We start from the raw sequence: 18,313 nt of genomic DNA, 5'->3' as shown, positions 1-18,313 counted from the left end.
AATGACTACACTGGCTCATCTGTCCCCTGATGCCCATCTGACTAACAGCGGACATGAGTGATCTCATTATCAGTGCCATGTTACAACAGGAGATAACTGGTGTTCCCCAGCCTCCGTGGTTTTTCTCTCATAAACTTTCAGACATTCAGTGTAAGTGGTCAATCTCTGACCATGAGCTACTCACCATCTATGAGGCCATCCACTACTTTTGAGAAGTGATAGTGGGCAGACCTCTTACTATTTACATGGATCACCATCCCCTGGCCAGCTAATTAACACAGCCCATCTCTCCCAGGTTTTTTCAATACCTCTATTTTATTTCACAGTTCATGATCAATATGTGCTATGTCAAAGGCACTGACAATGTTGTCATGGACTATATATTGCACATTGCATCTTCCTCTGCCCTGCCTAATTACGACCGGATTGCCATGGTGCAAGACTCAGATCAAGACTTACAGAACCACCTTCATAACCTGGACACAAGCCTCAGACTGGAGCAACATGCCTTCCCTGGCTTCACCACATCAGTTTGGTGTGATGTGTCCTGTGACTGGGGCTGACTGGTTGCCACAAAACTTTTTTGTAAACAAATCTTTGATCTCGTCCACAATCTCACACATCCAGAGGTACGCCCCCCCTCCCCTCCCCCATGGCAAATTCCTGATCCTCAAGAGGAGGTTCCAACAAGTGCACATGGACATAATAAGATCATTTCCTATCTTGGATGGACAGCTTTACATTATATTACATATTGATGGAGTTACTGCTGGGCCAAGGCTACACCTACTGTTGGTATATCCACCGAGACTGTTGCCAAAGTTTCCATCAACATGTGGATCGCATGTTTTGGCTGCCCTGTGTCACTCACCACTGACCAGGGCAGACTGTTTGAGTCCTCTCTATTCAATGAACTGTCTCCATTTCCATACCACCGCATATCATCACATGTTAAAAGCAGTATTAATGTGCCATCCTTAATCATGGACAGAAGCCTTTCCCTGAGTATTGCTTGGTGTCCATCCCTCCCATAAGGAAGACCTTGATGCATCTTTAGCCAAGATCCTGTGTGGTGAGACATTATCTCTACCTGCTAATTTTGCTGTAAAGGCTACATCCCCCACTGATCATGATCGATCTGCCAGATCTCGCTGCCCATGTCAGACCCCACATACAGAACCTGCATATACCCCCCCCCCCCCCCCTGCCCATCACACTGTGCAACACTGTGGGTCTTCATCCATAAAGACCTGTCTACCTGCTCGCATGTGATGCTTCATGCTGATGCTGCGAGACCTGCTCTGCACCTGTCATATATAGATCCTCATAAAGTAATTACTCATGGCAAGAACACATTCAACATCATGATCGGTGGCAAATGATTGACAGTGCCTGTTAATAAATTGAAGCCGGCTTGGATCATCACAGAACAGTCTCCGCAGCCACTACCTAGCCCAGCACCCAACCAACCATCTTCTATCTCTTCCACACGTGCAACTCAACCTCTCTGACTTTCTCCCTGAGGATATATCTGTGATGCTCACTAATGGAAACCTGGTCATCTTCATGCAGTATGAAGACAAGAGATCCAGGGCCAGCACGATTTCACAACCACCACAATTTTGGCTGATGTGGACATGGCGGAGTTGACATCCCAACTTGCTACCAAGGACTCTTTCATCATAACTGCCCCAGTTTATGGTGCAGTTGTCCCAACTGCAGCTGACAATAGAACTACACCATTGGCCACTCCACCCTCAATGCCCACCGCCGAGGTTGCTACCGATGACAGCACATTGGTACTGACTACTTCCGCTATGGACATACCCTCCAGCCCCCTGCTGCCACAGAGGCTACAAGGTCTCTAGCATCACTGTGGCCATTGCTCCACGACAGATCAACACTGACACCTCACCTCCTCGCAACACTTACCCTTCTCCTGTGCTCCTCGTGGGGTGTGGGGGATCTATGGCAACATAGCACCTATGTGTTGACTCTGACTGACAAAATAAACATCACTGCCCTATGCAGTAGAGTGAACAATAATATCTTTGACAGTTTAGTATGTATTGAACCTCTGGCCTGTGTAGACATGATGTAATTCTGTCTAGCAAATAAAGTAAGGATTTGTCTACCCATTTCCATGCACCATTTATTATGTACGCATTCCCACCCACTGATACTGCATTTCCTACAAGAGTATGTTAAGTATAAAATATCTGTAGCAAAGAATAAATAAAACTGACCACAATTAAAAATACAAAACCTTTGAAAATGTATGAAATTAGTACCAAAATTTAGAAAGTTAAGGCTCAAATACTCTCTCCAAAATAACCAATCTTTGTACTGATTGAGTATACTGATGCCATAAAAGTTACTGTACCTTAACAGGTGAAAAAAATGAGGCAGTTGGGGCTGTTTAATCTCCAGTGTATCTGTTAGAAGCAAGTTCTCCTTCTTCACTCAAGGAATGCTAAAGCTATATTAAATTGTGATTATGAGTCTGTGTTATAACCACTCTCAAAAACATAATGACCCGTGAAGAGACAGATTAATGAAAACATCTAAATAGATCTATTCCCATCAACACAGCATAGTTTAGTTTCAGAAGCCAGAAGTACAAAGTCTGCTGCAACAGAAGACCTAACACAGAATCATTTCAGGGCTTAGATCCTGTTACCTACAAAATTATGGAAAATAGTGGGAGAACATTACTTACTTATGAGCCAGAACAACAGTTTCATCTGTGTAAATATTCTGCGAACCAGTGTGAAGTATATAACACAGAGCACTTAGCATCATAGGGGAAGATTGTGTATGTTTGACCAGAATGTACCTTTGACTACTGAGGCTTTTGGAGGCATCTGTAAGAGGTCTGTTCAAAACATTCCAGAACATTCATAATTTCATACCATAGGTGTGTTGGAGGGAAATGCGGCTGGCATCCCTACAGACACATGTGCTTAATGTGTAAATGCTGCAAGTTTCATTGTTGTATATCTGTTAGTTATTGTTCAGTGGTGTATTGAGTAGAATGTTGTGTCACACAGTTTGTGAATTTTGAAATGGCAGAGGTAGAGGAGCAACTTATTTGCATTAAATTTTGTGTGAAACTCAAGAAAACCTATACAGACAAACACCAAATGATGCAGTAACCCTATGGTATGAGTGCTTAAGCCATTCTTGGTGTTACAAATAGTTCATATTCTTTTAAAATGGTTGCACAGAAGTTAAAGATGGCACTCATTCAGGATGCCCTTCAACATCTATCAACGACGATCATGTCAGGAATCTCAATATAATTGTGCATGCCAATAGAAGGCTGACTGTGTGAGAGACTGCAGAAGACTATAACATTTCAATTGGATCATGTCACAAAATCCTTGCACAGCATCTTGGAATGCTCTGTGTTGCCACCAAGTTCGTCCTGCAGCTCATGAGTCAAGACCAGGTAGACCTTCACTTCACAATCTGTGAAGAGCTTTTAAATCACACAAATGATAACAAAATATTCCTTAAGAGAATCATAACTGGTGGTGAGACATGGGTCTATGATTATGATACTGAGACCAAGGTTCATTCATCACAAGGTGTTGGGAAAGGTTCTCCAAGACCAAAAGAAGCTCGTCAGATCAGGTCAAATGTCAAAGCCACACTGATAGTTTTCTTTGACTTTGAAGGATTAGTTCATCATGAATTCAGGCCACAAGGACAAACTGTTGATTGATGGTATTATCAGGATGTGTTGTGACACCTGTGAGAAAATGTGAGAAGGAAATGGCCTGAAATGTGGTGAGACATTTCATGGCTCTCACATCATGATAATTCACCCACACATTCATCCAGGTTGGTATGTGACTATTGCACCTAAAAGGAAAAACACTGTTATGTCCTAGCCAGTAATGCCACCCGAGCCCGCTGCCAAAAGGTTGGCAGCATCAAAGTCCGGACGCCGTCCGCATAAGCAGCGCCAGCAAGACAGCAAATCGCCGCAAGTCTGCGCGCGCCACCGCTGGCTTCTGGCTTCTTAAGCGCTGGAGTCGCGAGCGCTAGGACAGTTCTGTATTCGCCGCTCAGTTGTATACTCGCCACCGAATTGTGTACTTGCTAGTCAGTTGTGTGTTCATCGCAGCAGAGTTGTTGTTTGTCGTCAGCCGACGCTGACCTAGCCGCTCCGACTCGAACTAGACAGATTTCTGTAGACACCGAGTTCACCCCTGTGTTTCTGTATCTTCTTTAATAAAGATAAGTACCGACTTTTATTTAATCAGAGTGTTTGGGTTTTCATCTTTCTGTTCACTGTTCCAGCGGACCGGTCGGCCCGCTATTAAAAGTGTGGCGGTGACTTCGTAAGCCATTTCTACAGCCAAGTGTTTGTCGCTACGAACACCGCCACAAAATTGGCGACGAGGACTTCCGAACTCATGTGCAGGGCTGGTTCAACTTGTTTCTGGTTTTCCTAATTGTAGCGATAGAATTTTGGGGGCTGGTTTAATTTGTGTTCACTATGTCTGCCGAATTACAACAGTTGATCTTGTTACAGAGTCAGCAAATACAAAGTCTGGTGGAAGCAATCGCCAAACAAGCGGCTAATCCTCCAACACAAAAGGAACAAGCACAGGCAGGACCACCGTTCCGTGCTTTTGATGCATCAAGAGAAGAATGGCGGGAATATTTCGCGCAGTTGCAGGCGCACGACAGTCTACAAAATCACAGGTACTGAGGGGCTGCTTTATTTACTTTCCACTGCAGGCGTGGAAGTCTATCGACTACTTTGTAAGTTGTTCCCGGAATCCCAGCCAGAAGCTTTAGACTATGACGTTGTTGTTAACAAGCTCGCTGAGTATTTCGAGTCGCGAGTTTATGTGGCAGCAGCCAGATTCAAGTTCTTCAGATTAAAGAAACTGCCGCATCAATCTAATAAACAGTGGTTAACAGATTTACGGGGCCTCACCCGTCAGTGCCGATTTAATTGTGTGTGTGGAGCTTCCTACAGTGATGTCATGTTACGAGACGCTATTACTCAAAACATTGCAGATTCTCGTATTCGTGCTGCTATCTTAAAGTTGCCTGACCCGTCATTAGAGACTGTGATGAACATCATTGAAGCCCAAGATACTTTTGACTATGCTGAGTGTGAGTTAGATCAGCCATGTATTTCTCAAATTGCCTGTGCTAAGCAAGTTCTGTCACGCCCGCGGCCCCACCGGCAGAGTCAGACTGTAAACACTAGCCGGCCGCGTCATGTTAAACACATTCGTCAGCCGCGTGTGCAAAATGATAGAGTTAAGTCTTGCCCTAAGTGTGTTCTTGCTCATCCTCGTGACTGTTGCCCGTTAAGAAACGCGGTTTGTCACTTTTGTCAAAGGAAAGGACACATCCAGACTGTTTGTTTGCGTAAACGCAAGAACAATTCTAGTGCTGCCCAGCCCATGGATATTCATGTTCTTCAAAGCCAGCCCGCCCAGAAGGTCGCGTTTAAAGACTCTTCCACGGTTCGTGTGGGTAATAAACTTGTTCGCAATAAGCCACCCACTGAGCCCTCTGCTATGCGACCCAAGCGTAATTCAAACACTGTAAAACGTAATGTACAGACTGCAAGTGAAGCGGGAGTTGTTGTTCCACCCGCCCAACCCACGAGTTGTCGTAAGCAGCGAACACGCGCTAAACGCGCTGATTTTGTGTCTTCCGCCTCCACTGCACCGATCCAGAGACAGTGTAATAAACTATTTGTGAAGCTACGCATCCAGGATAAGACCTTCAATTTTCAATTAGACACTGGTGCGTCTGTGACTCTCATAAATAGTGCTACGTATGCGGCAATCGGCCGCCCTAAACTTTCAGCGGCAAAACATTCTTTGGCTACGTATAGTGGCGAACAAATTCCGGTGTTAGGTGTATGTAGCGTGCCAGCCACATTCCGTGGCAATACAAAAACAGTTTCATTCACAGTGCTCCGCGCTACAGACAGTGTAAACATTTTCGGATTAGACTGTTTTGACTTGTTTGGCCTGTCTATCCAAGACACTGTGTTGCAAATTAATTCTGTTGTTGTTCCTCAAGACAGCATAACCGATTTGTGTAAACGATACAGTGACATATTGAAAGACGAACTGGGTTGTGCTGCGAACTTTGCCGCTCATATTACGTTAAAAGATAATGCTCAGCCTCGATTTTGTCGTGCTCGTCCAGTGCCTCACGCCCTCCGGGCACCTGTAGAAGATGAACTTCGTCGTTGGCAAAACAACGGTGTTATTCAACCCGTTTCAGCGAGCCAGTGGGCTTCTCCCTTAGTTATTATAAAGAAACCGTCTGGCAAGTTACGTTTGTGTGCTGATTTTAAGTCGACAGTTAATCCTCAGACTGTCATTGATTCTTTTCCTTTGCCTAGACCGGGCGAGCTGATGGATAAGTTAGGGGAAGCTCGTTTCTTTTCCAAAATTGATCTCCGTGAAGCATATTTGCAATTGCCCCTCGACGAGCAATCACAACAGTATTTTGTCATAAACACGTCGTTGGGGTTGTTCCGTTTTCTGCGTTTGCCTTTTGGTTGTGCGTCAGCTCCAGCTGTTTTTCAGCGTTTTTTGTCACAACTTCTGGCTAATGTGCCATCGTGTTGCAACTATTTAGACGATATTGTTGTGTCCGGTCGGACGCCTGCTGAACATTTCCGTAATTTGGAGTGTTTGTTTAAAGTGTTGTCTCAGGCAGGCCTACGTTGCAACATCGATAAATGTTCATTTTTCCTTACGGAGATGGAGTATCTGGGACATGTTATTAATGCTCAAGGCATTCATCCCTCCCAGTCACATTTAGCAGCTATTCGTGATTTGCCCGCCCCTCGCAATCTGAATGAATTGCACGCAGTTCTTGGCAAATTGACATATTATATTAGGTTTATACCTAATGCATCACAGATTGCTGCACCGTTGCATCGTCTCTGCCGTAAGAATGTTCCGTTTGTGTGGTCAGCTGATTGCCAATCAGCCTTTCAGCAGCTTAAAGAGGCTTTATTGAATGGTCGTTGTCTGGTCCATTATGACCCTAACAAGCCTCTGGTGTTAGCTTGTGATGCCTCTTCTTTCGGCCTCGGTGCTGTGTTGTCTCACCGAGTCTGTAACACCAAACGTCCTATTGCGTTCGCATCTAAATTGCTAAACAAAGCTCAGTGTAATTATAGCCAATTGGACAAGGAAGCGTTGGCTATTGTGTTCGGTGTCACAAAATTCCATCACTACCTCTATGGTAGACCATTCTATTTAGTAACAGATCACAAGCCCCTGACGTCACTGTTTCATCCGTCTAAACCAGTTCCTCAGCGGACGGCTCAGAGACTACAACGTTGGGCTCTTTTGTTATCACAATACCAGTATGAGATACTGTATCGCCCTACAGCTCAGCATGCAAACGCTGACGCGCTTTCTAGATTGCCGATTGCTGCGGATGATGTCTTCGATTCCTCTGACGACTCTTGCCATCAGATTGACGCCGATGAGCATCAATCCCTCCGGGATTTTCCGATTGATTATCGTCAGGTGGCACGTGAGACAGCTACGGATCCTCATCTGCGTTTACTATTACGTTTTGTTCAACCTGGTTGGCCGTCCAAGGCAAAGGACATATCAGATCCTGTGGTTCGTCGCTATTATCCGCAACGTCATCTGTTGTCTGTTTCGCACGGAGTTGCTGTTACGCACCGAGAATGACCAGCTTCGTGTAGTGGTTCCCCAAGTGCTCCAATCCAAGGTCCTCGACTTGTTGCATCAAGGTCATTGGGGAGTGGTCCGCACCAAGCAGCTTGCCCGCCGTCATTGTACATGGATCGGCATTGATAAGCAGATTACGCAGATGTCTACAGATTGTTCGACTTGTGCCGAACACCAAGCTGCTCCGCCTCAACGCCATTTTGAGTGGGCACGCCCTGCCGGTCCCTGGCAGCGAGTACATATTGATTTCGCTGGTCCATATTGGAATTCTCGTTGGCTCATCGTGATAGATGCATTTAGTCATTTTCCGTTTGTTGTGCCCATGCAGTCTACAACGTCTGCACAAACTATACAGGCGTTGACTTCAATTTTTTGTATTGAGGGTCTTCCAGAAGTTTTAGTGTCTGACAATGGTCCACAATTTACCTCTGCTGAATTTGAAAGTTTTTGTTCTGCCAATGGCATTCGCCATGTTCTTACTCCGCCGTTCCACCCTCAATCGAATGGTGCAGCGGAACGTTTTGTACGCACATTCAAGGATCATATGGACCGCCTTCGTGCTACGCACTCTCGTCAGCAGGCCCTCATCACGTTCCTGTCGTCGTACCGGACCACGCCACGCGACGGCCCTTCGCCTGCGGAGCTTCTCCACGGCCGTCGTCATCGCACCCTACTACGGTTGTTGCACCCCCCGGATCGACCCGCCGCTTCTGAGCATCGCACGCGTTTTCAGCGCAACGACGCCGTTTTTTTCAGAGTTTATCACGGTCGCCGTCGTTGGGAACATGGTACCGTGATAAGTGTCCAGGGTCGCGGTTTTTATACTGTTCAAGGTGCTACTGGGATGCACAGGAGGCATCAGAACCAGTTGTGCCGCGCTGGCCGCCCGGATTCTGCCGCTCGTTCTTTGTCCACAGATTTGGTCCGCGGCGGGTTCCAGCCGCGCCTTCCGACTTCGCTGCCGCCCCCAGGGCAGCAGCAGCAGCCGTCGCCGCTACCACGTCGACAGCCCGTCCCGTTGATGCCTCCCGCGCAGCTTCATCCGGGAGCGCCCCAGGTGGTCGCTCCGGCGCCTGCAGTCCCTCTTCAGTCGCCACCACCTTCGGAGCTGATGGACGTCGACCCCTCAGCCGGGCCGCCTTCCCAAGCGGTGGCTGTGCAGCCTGTCCTGCAGCCGCTTTCCTTGGGCACCCGCAAGGAGTCTGACACCGCAGCGCCTTGTCTGGCGCCCACTCAGCAGCCGTCGACGCAGCGTCAGGAGCCGCTGCCTCTCTTCGTGGGTCCCGACGCCCCGTCGCGTCCAGTACCAGAAGCTGCGCCCGTGGTCACAGGCGTGCACCCTGACCTCGGTTTTCAGTCGGTGTTTCCCGAGGCCCCGCGCAGCCAATGCTGGGGTGCGGACCGGGGACTGCCACCGACAACAGTCTCCGCCCCGGTCTCTTCTGCTACGCCTGCGGCCAGACCCTCCCCCGCCGTCGACGCTCGCCACGTCATTATTCAACGATGGTGTGGCGATTTGGGGGGGAGGAGTGTTATGTCCTAGCCAGTAATGCCACCCGAGCCCGCTGCCAAAAGGTTGGCAGCATCAAAGTCCGGACGCCGTCCGCATAAGCAGCGCCAGCGAGACAGCAAATCGCCGCAAGTCTGCGCGCGCCACTGCTGGCTTCTGGCTTCTTAAGCGCTGGAGTCGCGAGCGCTAGGACAGTTCTGTATTCGCCGCTCAGTTGTATACTCGCCACCGAATTGTGTACTTGCTAGTCAGTTGTGTGTTCATCGCAGCAGAGTTGTTGTTTGTCGTCAGCCGACGCTGACCTAGCCGCTCCGACTCGAACTAGACAGATTTCTGTAGACACCGAGTTCACCCCTGTGTTTCTGTATCTTCTTTAATAAAGATAAGTACCGACTTTTATTTAATCAGAGTGTTTGGGTTTTCATCTTTCTGTTCACTGTTCCAGCGGACCGGTCGGCCCGCTATTAAAAGTGTGGCGGTGACTTCGTAAGCCATTTCTACAGCCAAGTGTTTGTCGCTACGAACACCGCCACAAGAAACACCATGCTGCCTCATCCTCTGTACTGTGCAGACCTGGCCCCTGTACACTTTTTCTTATTTCCAAAGTTGAAAACCCCATTTTTGTAACAATAGATGAGATAAAAGAAAATTCGCAGATAGTGCTTCAAGCGATCCAGCAAAAGGCATACCAAGACTGTTTCCAGAAGTGGAAACATTATCTTGAGCAGTGTATCAATTGTGGAGGAGAGTATTTCGAAGGAGACCAAGCACAATAAGTAAAAGGTAGGTGCAGAAAAAATTTGTGGACAATGGTCTGGAATTTTTTTGAGCAGACCTCATATGTGGAGAGATGAACTACATGCTCTAGCTCACAGTTTTGCCATGAGGCAGTGTATGCACATGTTTTTGTGGAGCTGTTTGAAAATATATTTGTAAAATAAGAAGTTATCCATTTGCAGCCAGAAAGTATGTATTGTACATATACTTCAGGATGTTATTTTATCATGTAAATTTGTTTAAATATTAAATTTATAGTTATTGATGTATAAAAGAGTTAATATTGAATAATATTTGTAAATAAGTTTTAACTAACAACATAACCTAACACAGACATGTGGTCCTAAGTGAAAACCTTACTGTAATGCATGTTGTACCTTTGACCACTCATTTCATGTACATTTGACAGGTCAAATGTACAGCATCGATTTATATTCAGCCATTACCAAGATTTTTTTTAAACTGCAGAGTGCCAAAAAGTAAGGCAGGAGTAACCAGAAAAAATATTGATAGAAATATGGAGGAAACAGTGAATGCTGTAAAGTTGGAAGTTATGGCTGTAGGAAAGGCAGCAAAAAATCTATACTGATTTTTTTACTTCAAACAATCCAGAGCATCTGGACAGGGAAAGTTTATATATTCACCTAACTTGGCTGTGCTAAAAATTTTTGAGGAGGATGAACTACTGCTGGTTAAATATATGAAAGAAGCTGTCAAGACCACCATGGTTTAAGCCTGATGATTGTAAAACAGTTGGCATACCAGTATGCTGTGGCCAACAATAAAAATGGTCCTCCATCCTGGAAAACCACAGAGAAAGATGGATTACAGTGGTTAAAAGATTTTCATAAGAGGCACTCCAATGAACTGTTGCACCCAGCCTTGCTTGAGCCTCTGGCTTCAATTGTGACAATAGTCCAACAATTTTTTTTAAACATTCCATCTGACATGCCAAGCCCAGTTGAGAAAGCCCTGTGGTTTTACTGATGGACAATCATGAAAGCCATATTACCATCCCAGCAATAACATTAGCAAAAGTGATGGGAATTTTCATGATGACTTTTCACCCTCATACAAGCCATAAGATGCAGCCCCTCAATGAGAAAAGATTTGGACTATGCAAAACTTACTTCAACACTTTCATGAATGGCTGGATGTTAAAACTTGGGAATACAGGAAAATCTTTGACACTTTATCAGATTACAGTCCTTGTAGGAATAGCCTATTAAAAAGCATTTGGCCCACAAACATTATCATTGGATTTTGTGTTTTGGGACTAGTTCCCCTGAATGAAATTTTTTTTTTGGCAGTTATGAGTTGGCTGTCTCAAGCATCACTCACAGATCAAATGATAACACAGTCTTGGGTAGTCCAACTCGCAAAATCTCAGAAGAACCACTTCATGAAGCACAGTCATCTACAGACTGCAAGATCCAGCCTGTCACTCCAGACATTATTCATCATTTCCCAAGAGCTGACCCAAGAAAAGAAAGTAGCAAAAGTTGGAGGAGAGGAAAATAAGAACAGTAACCAACACCCCTAAGGAGGAAGACATTGAGAAAGTAAAGAAGAAAGTCACTTCAAAGAATATGTAGGCCTACTGCCCCCAAAGTGAAGAGCTATGAGATGTAGTATTATTGATTATTCTTCTGATTCTGAAGCCATGAATGCAAGTGGCCTATGTGATGCTGAGTCATCACTGGGCTAGGAAGAGGAATTAAATGATTTAGATGACCAAGATGAAGTATGTCTAACTAACCCAACCTTGAGCCAAGAAAACATTAAAGAACACAATAATGTTTGAGTTAATGTGTCTGAAGTTAAACATTTTGCAGCTCAAGTGTTAAAAGTAGTTGGAAAAGAGAGAGCTGACGTGAAATTTGTGAGACAGTATAGGATGCATATCAATATTTTCACAATACCACTTGTGGATGACATCAGTGTGTCGTTCAAAGAAGGATCTGTTAGAAATTTCACATGTGCAATCACAACATCATGAACAAGTCAAATTTTTGAAATTTTTCATTCAAAGGCCAACACAAAAATGAGAGCAAGTTACATTTGTGTAATTTTTTTGTCTTGTTCTAGATAAAAGTATAACGCAAAGTCAGTTTTCATACCAGCGTTCTGTTTTCTTTGCATGGTCAAAGATACAACATGGGAGGTATCATTGTACCTTTGATCAACTGCACACTTCCACTAAAAGTAATACTTCTGTCAAACTGTTTAAGACAAAAAAATTAAAATGTTACTATATTATGAGATAAGGTAAGTACTGTCAAATACAATAATAAAAATATTGTTTAAAATATTTATGTGTCATTTATAATTATAAATATGAAAAGTGGTCAAAGATATACAACTTTCCCCTACTACATGGTAGGGTTTCTTCCCTTTACAATTGCTATGAAGTACAGAAAGAATGATTGTTTAAATGTCTCTGTGTGTGTTGCAATTAGTGTAACTTTGTCTTCATGGTCCTTCCAGGAGGCTGAAGTGTATCTTCAGATTCTTCACTTAATATAGATTCTTGAAATTTTGTAAATAGGCTTTTGCGGGATAATTTATGTCTATTTTCAAGAGGTTTTCCAACATTTCCATGATAGATAACAAATTTTAAAACACATCCCAATTGAACCATCAAGTGGTTTGTAAACATTTTATTGGCAACCATAATATATATGCCACAGGAGAAATCTCAACAACCTGGTGAATGTCAGCTGGGGTCGATGCTACAGCTTAACCTACAAACATTGGCTCACTTACCACACTGACAATTAGATGGGTCATCTCTGCCAGTAGAACTTTTATTCTCACACTGTGCATATGCACAAGACACTTTCCTCCCATCATGTTCCTTGCCTGTATGATATTGGACAACTTGTTGTACTGTCATGTTAACAAATTAACTTTCTGTTGGAGAACCAATACCTGCAAATATGTGCAAAATATTCACTATGGAGATGTTAGGATGACTAACTATATTGTGTGGTTATTGTCTTTACTGTTTTGTGTATGTATCCCCAGATGGTTGGTTGGTTTTGGGGAAGGAGACCAGACAGCGAGGTCATCGGTCTCATTGGATTAGGGAAGGAAGTCGCCCGTGCCCTTTCAAAGGAACCATCTCGGCATTTGCCTGGAGCGATTTAGGGAAATCACGGAAAACCTCAATCAGGATGGCCGGACGCGGGATTGAACCGTTGTCCTCCCGAATGCGAGTCCAGTGCCTAACCACTGCGCCACCTAGCTCGGTCATATCCCCAGATATTAGTCCTAAAACCCCATCATATCCACTAGCTGACAACAGTCTTAACACAGTTTAACACTGCACAAGTTGAAAAATTTGGAAGATTGAAGGTTCAGCCCTTCAGATACCTAAATATAACCACAATAAAACAGCTTCCAATCCTTTCATTTCTCCCTTACATAGAAATGTTCTTTATCTGCTGACCAACCAGACCACCTGATACTGTCTATTGTGAGTCATCATGACTTTCACAGGACCTAATGACCAAGTTGTTGAACGGACATAATTTTGTGATTATTTATTGTGTCCACAGACACAGAGAAGATAATACTGTAGATAAACATTAACAATGAACTGTTACATATTTCGTAATGTTTTTACAGCGACATACCGATCAACTATTCTGTTGTATTCTCTTGACCATGTTGAATAGCAGTTACTATCTCCTGATGGTATGTGGCCAAGAATGTGTACTTTTTCTCCTGCTGCTTCAGCTGCAAGTAATGTTTCTGCTAACCACTTTAGCTGCCCATATGGATCTGCAGGCTTGTAATGAATCCACCTATGAAACAATAAGTTATATTGTTGTACTGAATTTCAGAAGCATGAATATAGATAATTTTTACCTCTCTCTCTCTCTCTCTCTCTCTCTCTCTCTCTCTCTCACTCACTCACTCACTCGCACACACGCACACACACACACACACACACACACACACACACACACACACACACAGAGAGAGAGAGAGAGAGAGAGAGAGAGAGAGAGAGAGAGAGAGAGAGAGAGTAGGCCGAGCACTCGTATGTGACCACTTAAATAATGTTGTTTCTTTGGCGGCTAACTAGAGTGCACCAAGGGCCCGACCCATGTGACCTCTGCAATCATGTCTGTGAACTATATGAATGCATCCTCTCTGACATCACACACGTCATGAGTGCAGGTACACCACAGTCATAAGACATTATGTTTTCACAAATTGAAAACTGTGAACATTTAAAGCATGTTGTCAATTTTTGCACTACTCTGAAATCTTATAAGGATCTGACTGGATAGTGCTTCATTATCTGAGAAAATTCTGATGTTATTATTAATATCTCCTGTCAGGTCATTAGAATTCAACATGAATTGTAAGGACTCCAACAGACTTCCCTCGGGCATGGCTGAAATTATTGTAACATCAGTTAATGGCTCTCCACTGAAATAACATGTTGTATCCTCCTTACCAAGAATCCTTAGTAACTGAGACACTAAGAATCACAAGGCCCTAAAGCAAACTGCCATTGATTCTGAAACTGTAGCAGCACTTTTGCATGTTCCTGACATCTGTTGATCTTACACTGAACCAGCTTTATCTGTGCTGTTGGCCCACATTGAACATATGGAATTTCATGAAAAGCTGTCTCACCAACTTCTCTGGATTTCACTTACATATGGGCTCAAAGCACAAAACACTCTTCTGCTATGTGATAATAAATTCGGTCAAATTTGAAAAATGAAGAGTAGTGTGTTTCAGTTTTTTCACCTGATTGTTGGTGTCATGTGATACAGAAAGCTACACTAGCTAAACCTTTTATAGTCTCTAAAATGGACGCTGAGGATTTCAGAACATTTATGAGCATTACTGACCTTACTATCAAACCTAAAGTAGACATACATTGTACATTTCATAAATTCTACAATGATTAAGTTTTCAGCTGGTTGCCAGAAACTGTTGTTTAGAGTAACATAGTCTTCTTATGAGTCTTGGGAGGCCACCATGTTCTGCAAGTCATGCTGAGCAAGACCACTATTTGTCATTTCCCCACAGTTTGTAGCTGCCCTGAACAAGTGAGTGGCCAAATATGTACATGGAAGGCAAATATCAATCTTCACACTCAAAAACTTAACATAGCTACTAGATTTCATGCCTGAAGTGAACTGATAGTTTTACCTGAATCTCAAACCACTGAATGTTCTCAATGAAAATGACGTTAATGAGGAACATGAAGTATTTGCATAGGTCATATTTGTGTGTGTGCATTTAGTAGCTATTATTTATTTTCTGATTCTAATTTTACATTAATTACAAACTGTAATACAGCTTTCAAAAAGACACTATTGCCACCAGTGGATACATAAAAATTTTGTGAATTAATACCAATAATAAGTATCCTAAATGTTATTTAAAAATTCACAACATAAAAGTGGATAAATTATTTCTCATGGGAAATATAGGACATTGGGACTTGGTTAAAAAACAGGTTAAACATATGAGACTGTTGGCTTGTCTACAAATATGATTTTAACAAACATCTATTTTTCTCAAAACTTTGTTTCTGTTCTTTCCCACCTTTATCATTTTCAGTGCCTCAGTTATATAGTTAAAAGTTAATGTGTATCAGCATAATATGCAGAGATTAACTTCAGAATCTGTAAGAACTATATTGACTTTAATGTGACAACCAAATAATTTATGATAGAGGTTGTTGGCTTCTAAATGCCCTATCTTGCTTATACTGCTGAAAATCACTTGTATGTCATTCTAAAAGAACACAGTGATCACTAGCATTTAAAAAATGTAATTGTGGTATTTTTTGTACCAGAACATCACATCTGTATCAAAAAAATAATATTAAGTGATATAAATATTTTGTAAATCTGATAATAATAGACTGAACAGCAAAATTATATTTCATTTGTAGAATTTTGTGCTGTAGTTACTGCTACTTATATAGTGTTATGCGAAGCAGTTTACTCCAGTTTTCATAGTGTGTGGTGTGAACATCATATATCGCTTGTGTCAGAAGCACTAGCATCCATCATTTACCATTTCCATTAATAGCTTAAGAATGACATTCTTTTTCAAATCATTGCACTGAACCACTACATAGCTAAGCACACTTGGTTTGACACATACACTATCTAATCAAAAGTAGCCAGATACTCCTATGTAATTGGCCACTAAATGTCATGAGAGGTCGACCCTCAAGTATAAAAGGAGTCAGGGCATGTTGAGTTGTCAGTAGAGCAGCAGTAACAGCAGAATGGCCCAATCAGGAGAGATCAGTGGCTTCAAATGTGGACTAGTCATTGGACATCACATGAGTAAGAAATCCATCAGGGACATTTCAACTCTTCTAAAGCTGCCCAAGTACTGTTGGTGATGTGATTGTGAAGAGGAAAAAATGAAGGAACAGCCACAGCTAAAGCAAAACCAGGCAGACCTAATGTACTAATAGACAGGGAGCATCAAGGATTGCAGAGGGTAGTTGTAAACAGCTGCATGAAATCAGTAGAGGAATCACTTGTGACTAAAGTGCTACCAGCACTCTAGCTAACATAATGACTGTGCCTAGGGAGTTAAAAAGAATGGGGTACAATGTTTGAGCAGCTCCTCATAATCTGTACATTTCTGTAGTCAGAGTGAAGTGATGCTTGAGGTGGTGTAAAGAGAGATGCCATTGTACAGTGTACAATTGGAAACAAGTGATTTGGAGTGATACCCCATGGCAGTCTGATAAAATGGTTTGAGTTTGGTGACTTCCTTAAGAAAGATACCTGTCAAGTGTAGTGCCAACAGTGAAGTACATAGCTGGTTGTGATATGGTATGGAGAAGTTTAACACAGTTACGGTGCACTTATTGCATGTAATAAAACACTAAACACGGAAGGATATGAACACGTTTCACAGACTGTGTATTGTATAGAGTAGGGGAACCCTTTGGAGATGATCATTTTTCACATCAGCATGACACTGCATCTATCACAAAGCAGCTTCTGTGAGGCAATGGCCTGTGGACAATAACATTCCTGAAATGGACTGGCTTGCCCAGTGCCTCAAGCTGAACCCAATGGAAAACCTTCAGATAACTTAGAATACTGACTTCACTCCAGACCCCAATGTCCAATGTCACTCCCTTCTCTGGTTTTGGTTCTTGAGGAAGAGTGGACTGCCATCCCTCCACAGACATTTAGATACCTCATTAAAAGTATTCCTGGCAAAGTTGAAGCCATCAAAAAGGTGAAAATTAGACAAGCCTCATATTAATGTCTAGTAGTAGGTGTCCAGATACTTTTGATCAGAAGGGATATGTACATGAAAACCCATTTGTAATCCATGAAAACAGCAAAGAGACATTCTATTGAAGTTTTGTGTGGGTTCTCATACCTCTTGAGCAAATAATGACTCCATTATTACTTTAATATTTGTAAGACACATTTTATATACATGTAGGATATAGTAAGTACACAGAATAGTTCACCATTGCCTTTCTGTCATGAGACCATAGCCTTCCTGGTGTAATTCAGATTATGCATTTTGTAGAAATTAGTGCAACAGTTGAATTACAGTAGATGAGAATACTTACAGCGTCTGGCTGGTGTCTGAAAATTAGTCAGCATGGTAGCATGTTTAAAATACAGGGTGTCTCAAGAAAGATGCCTAGGGGGAGAAGGGAAGGGGAGAGGGGGGTGGGGGGACCGTGGGTCATGCAGCATGGCCACCGGCTGCCGCCACCGCTGTGCCCACCTCTCGGACACTTTTCTGGTGGTAGTTGGCTGCATGTGTACTTTCCCTGAGTTAAGCATAAACAACCTTGCCATCTGATTAACTTAAGCTTACTTTTATTTACAGCAGCTGTTCAAAATAGTGTTCCTCTTTGTTAAGAGCAGCCTAACATCTCCTGAACATATTAGCAAACACTTGACAAATTTTGGCCATCGCAATCTGGGAAGTGACTAGCCAAACCCTGTCTAGTATTGTATTGTATTGTATGTTAACCGGGGACCTAGAAATGATGGAGAGGCTCCGTCCCCGCCGCAGCCGCAGTGGTCCACAACCCCAGTACGACTACCGCAGCCCACTTCACCCTCCACCTCTCCACACCAAACCCAGGGTTATTGTGTGGTTCGGCCCCCGGTGGACCCCCCCCCCCCCCCCATGGAATGTCTCACACCAGACAAGTGTAACCCCTGTGTTTGCGTGGTAGGGTAATGGTAGTGTACGCGTACATGGAGAACTTGTTAGCACAGCAATCACCGATATAGTGCAACTGAGGAGGAATAAGGGGAACCAGCCAGCATTCGCCAAGGCA

At 43.4% G+C, this 18,313-nt stretch overlaps 1 protein-coding gene across 1 annotated transcript in view; it reads right to left on the bottom strand.

The window, feature by feature from the left end:
- The window catches only part of LOC124775934 (sphingomyelin phosphodiesterase-like), a 158,092-nt gene that overhangs the window by 22,273 nt on the left and 117,506 nt on the right, over positions 1-18,313 (bottom strand). Inside the window, exon 8 of the mRNA XM_047250779.1 lies at positions 13,632-13,802. Within this exon, the coding sequence (XP_047106735.1) occupies positions 13,632-13,802 (171 nt within the window). The remainder of the gene's footprint in view (positions 1-13,631; positions 13,803-18,313) is intronic.

This window comes from Schistocerca piceifrons, chromosome 2 (assembly GCF_021461385.2).
Source record: "Schistocerca piceifrons isolate TAMUIC-IGC-003096 chromosome 2, iqSchPice1.1, whole genome shotgun sequence".
Lineage (NCBI taxonomy): Eukaryota > Metazoa > Arthropoda > Insecta > Orthoptera > Acrididae > Schistocerca > Schistocerca piceifrons.
Note: the sequence above shows the minus strand (reverse complement) of the source record. Positions and strands in the feature narration are given on the sequence as shown.